Raw genomic sequence first — 12,571 nt, forward strand, 5'->3', positions numbered from 1 at the left:
AAGGCCAAAGGCGGCATAAGGAGGCGTAAGGTGGCATAAGGCAATAAAAGGACCTAACTCTCATTATTCTACTCAACGCAAGACTAACACAGGAAAAAGACTTTGCTTACACTTACGATGAAATAACTAAACTATCGCGAGGCTACATGTTGTTGTGTGACTAACTATGACGGGGAAATTTAACCTTTATTGTACAAACTCAAAACCGCAACACTACTCCTCTCCCTCGTCAGACTCGTCCGAGTGGAACCCAACAAAAATGGAACGACCGGTTTTGAGAATGATCTGGAAAATTAACTTTAGTTTTACATGTGACATATAGATGTGGTTCCCTCAAACATTTACTCTAACCCGTGGGTGGGACAGTTTTAAAACACTAAATATGTCCCCCCTATTGCGTTGAGTAGCTAATCTAACAGAATCACACCCACAATTAACCGAATCCGGAATTTGTCAAACTAAACACATAGCCGGTGGGCAGCATTTTATATTTACAAGCACAGAAAAACTTAATTTATTTACAATTCTGTGACCCAGGACCTGTCCTTTTTGGAAAGAAGATTGGAGGGGAGAGCAAGCACAGCAAAAACACAAACACACACTCATAAATTCATTACACTTGCTGCTTGCTTATTGCATCTTGCTTCTTCTGTGTGCCTATCAAACCGGCTAGCCCCCGGACAAGCATACAGGCCATTCCTGATCTTCAGGGCGATCTACCTTACAAATCTTCTCGTCCCGAGCACACCATAATAAAAAATGCACAACAAATGCGTTCATTTTATTTCTCTGTCAGGCAGGGCCAACCCTATGTGGTCCGACTGCATGACATTCATGCCACTCAAAACAAGTGGTCTGAAGATGCAAGGTGATGCTGCAGCAAGGTGCTGCACAGCAGAGGTGCAAGGCCACAAGACTTGTGGTCCATAGTGTATAATGTGCAGCAAAGTGTTTGCGGCCGCACAGTGCTGCACAGGTGCAGCAAAGTTACACAAAAGGATATGGCAGCAAATGCTGCGCAGTTCGGCTGCACAGATGTAGCAAAGTGCAGCAGGGATGCTGCACAGGTCGATGGTGCTGCACAGTTCCACCTCCAAAACAATGGTCCTGGGGTGGGGGGGAGAGACAAAGCACGACCAGCAAAGCGGAAAGGGTGCAAAGGTACACAGCAACAGAAGGTAATGCAGCATGAGGGGCACGGAAGAGCGAGCAGACCTGGCTCGTCCCTAGCCGCCCGTACCCCCCATCGTCGGCTTACACTACCCTAGCCCTTCCTGTATTTACAAATTTGTCTCTACGTCTTGTCTCCCATATCCCCGCTCTATTCCAAATTCGTCTCCCAATCCCCCCCAGGAAGGAAGGAATGGAACAAACACAATGTCCCATTACGTCATGATGCGTCTGGAGTCAAACAGTTTACAAAGCCTTGGTGTGGAGTTTCGTCCTCCTTGGTGAATGGCTGTGGATGGCGCGAAGGGATTTCTCTTTCTAACTACACAACTGACATTTTACTTTTAAACTACCCGGGGTCATACCCTGCCAATCGGCCTCTATAAACTATGTGGTTCTAAAAACCTGAATTCCCATTCCCACTGTGGTGCTCTCCAAAATTTGGGTCTCACTCCCAACTAATTTTCTCACTGTGCCCATGCATAATTTCGGGGCTGGGTCGTGTGGCTCCACTAGCAGGTCTACCTACCTGCGCAACTCCGCCACTGAAGTCGCCACCCGAGCTTACCTGCTCCTGCGACTACCTAAACTGGGGAAGGCCCCTCCTGGCCCTTTACCCCCTGATGCCCACCTTGGCATTGGGCAACCCGGGTCCTTCCTTTGGATCCTCGGGCCCCACTCACAGCTACCCTAACTGGCTCCCAGAGCCAACCTGCGGCCTCACCTGGCCGGCAAACTACCAGTGGCGGAGTGCCCCAATAACCATATGCACCAATTAAACCACACGCCCAGCCATTCCACAGTCTCACGCACCCTCCAAAGCACTACTTTGCCACTACCTGCACCATAGGTGTCAATATCCATACAAATTTTGCCTAAGCCCCCTACCTGGCTTTACACTACCCCCCCGGGCTTTCGCGAATGGGTCCCACTCTTCCCCCATTCAATCCTTCGCACCATGCACTCCACACCACTCATTCCACACCAAGCATTCCACACTACTTATTCGCACACCATTTATTTCACACACTTTTTTTTCCCTCGCACACCTTTTGTGCTTGCACACCACTTTCCATACCCCTCAACCAACACAATTCCATTTGTCTCCACAATTCCTCACAAAGCACACAGCATCATCTAGCTGACAAATTTCCCCTAAAACTCGTGCTTCCCCGTCGTCCCGTTACATTATGCACTCCCTTCGTCATTATCAACCATCTAATCTAACTACGTCCCCACTATAGTTCAGATGTCACTACTTAAATCTCATGTCCTCTACAGTCTGCTAAATCCCTAACATTATCCTAGCCCTCCCTCGGCTAGCTTCGGTGCCCCATGGAGGTAACCATTGTTGGCACCCCCATGTGCCTATCTACACACTCTTCCCGCACACAGTCTGTAACGCCCACGGGTGTGCACTCTCCTGTTGCACACCCAATCATCGCACACCCTGGCGCACACTTTTTCGTTACACACTCCGTAACACCCCCGGGTGTGCACTCCTGCACACTCTCTGTAACACACTCTCCCCGCACACAGTCCGGTGTTCATTCTCCCTCACACTCTGTAACAACCTCGGGTGTGCACTCTCCTGTTACACACCCAATCATCGCACACTTTTTCTCCACGCACTCTTCTCGTGCACATTCCGTCATACACTTTTCTCTCACATGCTTCGGCGCACACTTTTCTCTCACACGCGCACCAGACGCCCTTGTACACCGTACAATGGACCTTCCGCGACCGCCCGGGTTTCGTCTCTGTCCCAAGTGCGCCAAAAACCCTTTCGGCCAAACACATTCACGCCATACTTTCTACTCACCTTGGGGACCTCCTTTTCCACCAGCACCTGCAAATTTTTATTTCGTTAGCAAGCACGGCAGCACGGTATAAATGCAAACTTTGCGCGGATTCCATTTCTACCTCCCGCGATTTATTTTCTTTTTCTACCGTCTCTTCGGCCCCAATTGTTCCTTCAATTTGAATTATTTCTTCGACGACCGCCGGCGCGCATAAAATTTCGTCTTCCAATTCGACCTTCCCCGGCGCCTCCGACATTTCTTTATCCAATTTGACGATCGCCGGTTTTTCTACACCCCGCGTCGCGATTTCCATACCCCCTGTCAATTTGGCTGTGCTCTGCTCTACCTCGCTCTCCACGCGTTCCTCACACCGCTTTACCTCGTCGCGCCCCATTGCGACCTCCTCGCTCAACCTGCGCCTGATGTCCTCCCCCACCTTTTTCATGTCCCTTTTTGATTCTGCCCTCAATTTTTCCAATTCCCGGGTGGTTTTGTCCCCCATTTCTTTCATTTCCCTTCTTGATTTGTCCCCTTCTACTTTCATTTGAGTAGCCATTTGCCCACCCATTTTGTCCATGTACGCCATAATTTGCGCCACGAGTAGCGGCATGTCCAAACTCGCTGGCACCGCGGGCTCGGCTCTCGCCACCACGTGCGAGGCAACGCCATTTTCTACCCCTGCTGCCGCCCCCTCATCAATTTCCTCCTCTTCTACCAACTCTTCCTGTGGGTCCTGGGTCATCAATTCTACCTCTACCTCGTCTTCTAACCCCACCGGCATTCGACCGCCTTGGCTAGCCATGGTACGAATATAAAATTTTGGATTTAATAACTAAATTTCGGTCGCTCGTAATTTTTGAGTGCGCAAAGCGCACTCCAGGTTCATTCCCGCTCCCGGACACCAAATGTTACGGCCAATATGTACAATTTGGTGCCCAAAATTTTGTCCAGGGTTCCAAATCCCACTCCTGACACCAAATGTTACGGTTTTCCGCCGCCCTTCCTACCCTTCCCGGGGGGGGGGGGGGGGGGGGGGTTAAGCCCCTTGTTCTTCTTGGGTCGGCGCAACCAAGACTTGAATCGCCCCTCCCGGGAAAACGCAAGGTAGGGTTTCGGGACAAGTCTCGCACGTACCTAAATACCTGCGCCGCCGCGGAAGCAGGGAATCAAGCCTGGCACGAGCCACGTGTAATTTGAGTACACCGAGCGGATTGCGTACCACGTGGTCCGTGCAGTTTTCTAGTATTGGAACCTGATTCGAGCGGTTCTATTCGTACCACGCTTAGTCAATGATGGAAGGGACGAGACGGTCGAATAAAGGAAGAACACGATTTAATTATTATTTACACAATGTACAATGATTCGGTAGAAGTACAGATACACAGAGCAGCCTTAATCAGTCTTATGTTAACCCCAGACACGGGCCCGATCACACTCACAAAGGGGAAATGCAGGCAGGATGATGTTCACGCGCTGCCTTGGTCGTCAATGAACGGCCCCGCCCGGCGTGGCTCTCCACAGTCACAGCACGTCCCGCGATGAAGGCAAGCAGGCGGCGGGAGGGATCCTTGTAGCGCGTCTCTCGAACAAAGGGCACAGCAGGCAGGAGGGAAATGTACGCGTCTCTCGCCGGCTTGGCGGTTTTCCACAGCGCGTTTAGTTACCGGCACGCTATCACTCGCGTAACCCAATAGAGGCTCGGCCTCAAGCTCAACCAAGTGTCCAATTTGGTAAGAGCGCTTATAGCTGGGTTCATGCGCGTCTTCTCTCAGAACTCGTAACTCTCTCAACAAGCGCCTCTCCAATAACTCAAAGCACAAGCTCACCTCTCCCCGAACTGCTCACCTCTCCCCGAACTGCTCAAGCTCATCACCCCAGAACTCATAACTTGAAAGCTCACCCCTTTGCAGAACTGCTGGTGAGGGCTTCGCGCAACGGGTTTTATTGCCACGCCCTTAGCCCTCTCGAATGTTCCAACCACACCCTGTGACGGTGTGACGCAGTGCCGCAGCCACTCCCTTCGAGCCCTGATTGGCGGCTTGTGCTTACCGTCAGCTTCTCCTCCGCCCTGCCTTCGGTCTTGCCTCGATTTGCCAGGCCTGCCTCATGTTAATTGGCGCCAAAAAGCCAAAGGCGGCATAAGGATGCGTAAGGCGGCATCAGGCAATAAAAGGACCTAACTCTCATTATTCTACTCAACGCAAGACTAACACAGGAAAAGGACGATGCTTACACTTACTATGAAATAACTAAACTATCGCGAGGCTACATGTTGTTGTGTGACTAAACTATGAGGGGGAAATTTAACCTTTATTGTACAAACTCAAAACCGCAACTATATATATATATATATATATATATATATATATATATATATATATATATATATATATATATATACATATATATATATATATACATATACATATATATATATATACAACTATATATATATATATATCCATTAAAAAATGGATATATATATACATTTTTTTTTGTAGAGAATACACTATTCTCATAGTGACTTGTGTCATAAATCTCTATGTCTGCTTACATATCTCTAAGAACATCCTGTGTGGCAGTGGAGATGTCTGGTGGGGGAGAGGGTGGGGGAAGGGGTGGGGTAAGGGGAGCGGAGGGGACATCTTGTGAGGCGTGGGAGGAGGGGACGTCTGGTGAGGAGTGAGATGAGGGGACGTAGGGTGAGGTGGGGGTGGAGGAGGAATTTGGTGAGGAGCGGAAGGAACGTCTGGTGAGGGGCGGAAGGAACATCTGGTGAGGCGTGGAAGGAACGTCTGGTGAGGGGCGGAAGGAACGTCTGGTGAGGGGCGGAAGGAACATCTGGTGAGGGGCGGAAGGAACGTCTCGTGAGGGGCGGAAGGAACGTCTCGTGAGGGGCGGAAGGAACGTCTGGTGAGGGGTGGAAGGAACGTCTGGTGAGGGGTGGAAGGAACGTCTGGTGAGGGGCGGAAGGAACGTCTGGTGAGGGGCGGAAGGAACGTCTGGTGAGGGGCGGAAGGAACGTCTGGTGAGGGGCGGAAGGAACGTCTGGTGAGGGGCGGAAGGAACGTCTGGTGAGGGGCGGAAGGAACGTCTGGTGAGGGGCGGAAGGAACGTCTGGTGAGGGGCGGAAGGAACGTCTGGTGAGGGGCGGAAGGAACGTCTGGTTGTGGGGAAGAATATATAAAAATTGTGTAGAGGGTAGATTACACAGTCGGGTTCATGTTAGTAACCCTAATAGCTTGGTTCTAACTTTGCAAAGCAATATACAACATTACTTACTAACAGGCATTGAAAAAGGGGGGACACAAAAATACCTTGATGAACTCCTCGAGTTCCATCTTTGCCATGGATAAATCAAGTGTTACTGAGGCAATGTGCTCGTTGTCCAGCTCCGCTTCATTCGCGATGCTCAATCCATCATGTGTGGTGCGTGTGTAACCAAGCAGCTTCAGAATATCTCTGGTTCCCTGAATAGACGAATTTGTCATGATGGGACATCATATTGTGTGTGGACCACATGATGAAGAAAGAAAAACATTCATGTTAACTTGGAAATCACGTATTTTCTTGTTTGTTTATCGATACATTTCAAACAAGTCTGCCACACTAAAATCCTCACAAAAATACGAAGCATTTGCTGAAGAAAGCAAAATACAACTATGAATTGTTTGCAAATTATGGCTTGTGAAGGGTTAAATTCTCACTCATGACTATTTAGGAGTCATGTGACATGCCATCAACATGTGCGAGCTGGTTATCTCAACAAAGCAACAGCGTCAATTAAGTATCAAACTCAAATGTTGTATCACTTGCAACTAAACAAACCTGTACACAATCGACTGCGGTTTTGAATACGACATTTTGAAACTTCACACACTCCCAGTATGGAGGCTTTTCCTTCTTCAGCAAATTCCGGCCATACTTCTCCAAGATTCCAAGTGCTGTCACAACAGTAGCGAGGCAAGATGTGCCCTAAGAGCATAAAAGAGGGAAAAGGAAACCAATCAGCAAACAAATCTTCACTGCAATTACAAACAAGAAAAAAAGCAATCAGAGATTGCAAACCCTCGCCAGGATGTATTTTCAGTGGTTTTTAAGGCTTTTGTGTTAAAACAAATATGGCGACCGAACCACGTGACCGATGACGTCATCATTAAAAAAATTCTAAACTAATTTATTCCTAGATTCTACTCAAGAAATTTCATCTTGATCGGATGAAGTTTTGTACTTGTCGAATTATGACGTCATAATGGAGGCACCTATGACATCATCATTCAGAGATGTTATTCCACATGGAGAGATCTTTACATTGAGCCATTTCTCAATTTTTTCTATTCAGCGCTTTCAGAAATATAGAGGTGCAAAGTTTTTTCGATTTTTCCAAGATGGCGGCTGAACCACGTGACCTATGACGTCATAATTAACATAAAAAATTTATACATGTGTAGTTGCACCTATGGTGAAAATTTCCTGTCAATCGGACCAACGGTTGCAGAGAAAATCATATGTATTCTGTGCAGACAAACTAAGGAACAGACAAACAGACAAACGGACTCAAATGCAATACCCTCTCCTCTGGCGAGGGTAACAATATACTCTACAATATTATGAGCATGTCCATTCTTTTCCTTCAAAACGATTCAATTATTTGCTGGTCACCTGCTTCCCCGCATCTTATAATTCACTATTTTTCAAGAATGATATAAATTACTACTTCCTTCCTTTTTCATCGTTCTTCTTTTCTTAATTTTTCTTTTCGTTTCTAGCCTTACACATTTAGTGGCTCTCAGCCTTGTGTTTAGGGCAAATTTCAATACAAATGAAAAACAAAAAATTACAAGTATCATAGAAAGATATCAGAAAGTTATCAAGGATATTGAAAGGAAAGGTCCTGATGTCTTGTGCAACGCCGACCTACCTTTACGGTCTGGAGACGGTGGCAATATTGTTGGCAGAAAGTAGGAATTTGCGGTTTTGAGCAGTCCCACCACTGTCGAATATTTAAAAAGGAACCCTATTGCTTTTCTAATTTAGCCAGACCAGTCTGATGGCATTTTAAAAATGTACATCTTGTAAAAGTTTGAGGAACACTTGCAAAATAATTTTGATATAAACTGTGGAATGGTGGGTGTTCCACGCTTCTTTCAAGACCTTCCAAAGCATAGAGCTGCTGGATTATTATTTTTTCTTTATTTATTTGTCCAAATAGTCCCATACAGGTTCAATGACAGATCTGGCCTATGAGGGGCCATTGCATGCATTGACGGACTCCAGCATCCTCTTTCTTTTGCAAATAAGTTATTATTTAATTATTCCAGCTGAGTGTTTTGGATCATTAAGATGCTGAAAGATGAAGTTTGTGTGAGGGTAACATTTCACCATGGCCAGATTACAGGTCGACAGCGAGAGTGGCCTCTCCTCAATCAAGCCATGGGTGGTGTACAGACATGACCAGTCAGATGTAGCTGAATGAGGAAACTTGTTTCAGACCATGATAATGTTTTTCTTCTTTTGCCGACTGATTTACTAGAAAGGCCAAATAACTGATTTCATGCACCCTAAAGTGATTTATATATTTTGGTTGGAATATATGTCATATCTCACATATATCACATGATGGGATGTGATGTGATTAAGTACTTCTGCCTAACGTTGGTGGACAACGTGTGCTGAAAGGGCGGTCTGCTGCAACAGTTAGGAAACATGTTCCACTGCCCTTTTGTCTCCCTCCACTGAACAATTCTATTCCTGTGGTATATTTCCACAATGAATGAACAACCCTGAAGACTGGACCTTGGCCATTTTGATTGCGGTATTTATTGCGGCTACATTTGTACCAATGAGTCTTGCAACATTGGAGATAGCATGGTCGCTATAAATTGTTTGTAGCTTGCTGCGGTCAATACGATCAATACGTAACTTTCAAAATGAGGTAATCCGCCTCCAGAATGGTCAGCGCACATGCGCAGAAACCCCAAATAATGAGGTCCATCAGGGCGGCCGGACGTACATCAGGCATACCAAATACGGATTGTAACATGAAACGGTTCACAAAACTTCTGAAATAAGCCAAAAATACTTGGAAACATACCTGCGAGAAAGGGGTGTGCCTCTGCACAACTATAAGATTTGGAGAACTTTCTTATCAACTCATCTAAAAGGTTGACAGTATATTCAACTTTTTTTCACTCGCAGCTGTAATTGCGGTCACAGGTGCTTCCACCAAGTACTAATTCAGGGGGGTGGACACTTATCCAACCAAGATATTCTAGTTTTGTATTTTTAATTAATTTTCTGTAATTTGTAGAATTTGTTTTTCCCTTTGAAGTTGGGAGCTACAGTGCATAAATAAAGGAGGAAAAGTCTGATTTTATGCAATTTAATTCCAGGCTATAAGGAAACAAAAGGTGAAAAATTTGAAAGGGGGTGTAGACTTTCTATAGGTAATGTACACCCGGGCAATATGAAAAAAATATAATTAGACGAAGGTTTGATCCACAACTTCAGTTTTCAGTCGCTGTAGTTTTACTAAGTAATATTATAAACAACTAATTCCCTAATAGGGAAGGAACCCTACCCTCCCTCTTCTCTACCCCTCTCTCCTTTCCCCATCCCCACATCGCGTCCGACCAGGCACATTCAAAATGGCTATTAGAATGCATTTCGCCGATTTTCGCACCTTTTGCTGCAATTGAGACTTGCGCCATCTTAGCGACTGCGAAAAATGAAATCAGATGTTGAATTAGAGTCAAGATAAAGCCGTCAGTCAGAAAGTGCGAGCCTAAACATTATATTAAAAGAGCCTTCTGAGGCCTTTTGAGCAAACAAAATGGTGGAGATTTGTTTTTGAAGCCCCTCCCTCAACGGGGGAAGTCGCACCCATGAACGGACGCTGGACGGACCTACTGGAGGAGATTATTATAGTGTCGATTTCCAAAAGTACCCAAAATCATTCATGTCATATCCGCAATAATCTATTCTCATATAAACTACATGCCCTTCTTTATAAAATAGAATTATAATTGGTACGTGAATTGTGTATGACCTGGTATTGTAATTTCTGGATTTATAGAATAAATAGCCATTTTCTTTAAGCAGTCGCACATAACCCAGTTCCACCGGGCTGCTTTGAAGGAATTTGTTTACAATAGAGTGTGAAATATTTAGGGAGTTTGAAAGGAATGCCCTACACGGTCTCATGGAGGATATTGTGCACCCCAGATGAGACATGTGCTGTTCCGGTTTGTAGGATTGGTTTTTTTTACTTTGGGGCCATCCATTGCAGTTTTGGAAGGGCGGCCCCTCTCACTGTCTCGGCCTTTCTTTGGTTCATGTCTATGGTTATTTTTTTTTTAATGTTTGAGGGGTTCGTTCGGGAGCAGAGCCTTTTGACCTGTCGGTGGATTGGCTGGCGGTTGTCACTGGTCCTGGAACACCTGCACCTCAGGGAGATGCTGCAGGAGGTGCATGTACTTCACGGACGCCTCCTCATGGAACGTACCGCGAGAATGGCTTGGGAGTACGTTTTGGCTCCCTATCTCGCCAACGATCAGAAGGACGTCAAGTGTGCCTTCTGGTCAATCGAGGTTGTCCCAGAACTCATATTCAAACTACTCATATTGCTTGAAATTTCCTTCTAACGGAGATTCTTGGTTAGCCTACACTGCGTTGTGCCTCCGCTTATTCAGTCGAACCATTCATCGAATCTTTCAGTTGATGGGAATCAAAGCAAACCAGGAGTGACTTTGGATGCATCTGTTTTGCACCTTTAAAAGCAGTCCCTCAACATATTCCCAAACCACAGCATTATACATACGATGCAAAATGTTCATGCAAAAATAAGCCATGATGGCAGTGTGTGATGGTGTGTATTGGAAGAGATGAATAACTCACAAGGCCAATGTTTTTCTTTATGATAGAGGCAAGCCGCAGGTGTTGGTAACGCTGTTCAAGAAAGCATGGCAGGTGGAGGAGCTCCAATAGAGTATCTAGAAAGACAGTGCCTGGACGTTCACACAACCCGAATATTATTTCGTTCCGTAGTCTCTCTACGTGGGTGGTGATACTTGTATGTGGAGCGCAAGGTAAAAAGACATCATTGAACCGTTCCGCCATCTGTTGAACGAATGACAAAAAAACCCACGAACAATACATGAATATTCATTTCACAATCAATCAAATGTTATAAACAAATGAATAGCTAAAGCCGTTTATCATCAAACTGCCACATTCCCACACAATGGGAAAATATCATCATGATTGTAAGAGAGCTGGATGGTGTTGTTAATCTTCATCATTAAAAAGGTCTACCTTAACCTTCTTCGTGATGTTGTACATTTCAGAGATGGAGACCTCACGGTATCTCACACATCCAGCAAACCGTCTCAACATTAAAATGAAATGTCTCAGGATATGTGAGCAAATTCTGTGTGTGATGCAATGTCAAGTAAAAATGTTAGGGCTGACAGAATGGCCTAGACCCCAAATGGGGTCCACTCTGAGTCTAGCAAGTCGGTGGGTCAAACCCAAATAGGATTCACTCTGAGTTGGAGGGTCGAACCCTAACGGGGTAATGGAAGGGCAGAACCCTAACGGGGTAATGGGGCCCACTCCGAGTTGGAGGGTCGAACCCTAACGGGGTAACGGAGGGCAGAACCATAACGGGCTAATGGGGCCCACTCTGAGTTGGAAGGTCGAACCCTAACGGGGTAACGGAGGGCAGAACCATAACGAGGTAATGGGGTCCACTCTGAGTTGGAAGGTCGAACCCTAACGGGGTAATGGGGCCCACTCTGAGTTGGAAGGTCGAACCCTAACGGGGTAACGGAGGGCAGAACCCTAACGCGGTAATGGGGTCCACTCTGAGTTGGAAGGTCGAACCCTAACGGGGTAATGGGGTCCACTCTGAGTGGGAGGGTCGAACTAAACGGGGTAATGGGGCCCACTCTGAGTTGGAGGATCGAACTCGAAAGGGTCCACTCTGAGTCTGGCAAGTCGGCGGTTCAAACCCGACCGCGGCTCAGTCATACCAAAGATTTAAAAACGTGTTGTTGCTTCGATCCTTACTTGACAACTTTTTTTAACCATAAGTTGGTAACCATTGCGCAGACCTTCGTAATTCACTAATAGTCTCCTGCGTCTGAGGTCCCTCGAAGTCTAAGAGAGGTCATATTATTATTATTAATAATAATCACAAAACAACCAAAAAGGCTTCCGGTGCGAGTATAACAACAAACACAAGCAAACACCATCAGAGAGTGAACCCTCACAACAAATGCGAGTATCGCAGGGTCGTGCTCACCTCGGTACGTCAAACAACCCAAAATAACCAGCTGAAGGTAACGAACAGCAAACAGGAATTGCACCGAAACAGGCTTCCCGGAAGACACCAGCAAGAACCAGGCGGCAGAAAGACATTCAGGAAAATTAACTTGGAGGCATTATCCTGGTGAAACACAAGAGAAAAAAACACGTTTTGGTATTCAAAATCATTTAAACTGCAGGAAGCACTAAAAGTACACACTCGCCGACACGACCGATGCTTTCACTGCGGTTTATAGATTTAAACAATTCTCGCATGCTCGACGGTGTTGTGC

General features: G+C 46.1%; 1 protein-coding gene across 5 annotated transcripts in view; it reads right to left on the reverse strand.

The window, feature by feature from the left end:
* The window catches only part of LOC137433790 (E3 ubiquitin-protein ligase RNF31), a 104,886-nt gene extending 92,315 nt beyond the window's left edge, over positions 1-12,571 (reverse strand). For 2 of the 5 annotated variants that reach the window (XR_013624811.1, XM_078786064.1), the window contains exons 1-4: positions 12,277-12,539; positions 10,869-11,090; positions 6,801-6,947; positions 6,290-6,442 (exon numbers count right to left, since the gene is read on the reverse strand). Coding sequence is in view for 4 of the 5 variants with exons in the window: in XM_078786064.1 (XP_078642190.1) it covers positions 6,290-6,442; positions 6,801-6,947; positions 10,869-11,090 (522 nt within the window). In the remaining variant the exon portion in view is untranslated. Of the gene's footprint in view, positions 1-6,289; positions 6,443-6,800; positions 6,948-10,868; positions 11,091-12,276 lie in introns of all 5 variants that reach the window. The other 3 variants (XM_068126120.2, XM_068126123.2, XM_068126124.2) reach the window with 3 other exon arrangements.

This window comes from Myxine glutinosa, chromosome 10, assembly GCF_964187855.1.
Source record: "Myxine glutinosa chromosome 10, kmMyxGlut1.1, whole genome shotgun sequence".
NCBI lineage: Eukaryota > Metazoa > Chordata > Myxini > Myxiniformes > Myxinidae > Myxine > Myxine glutinosa.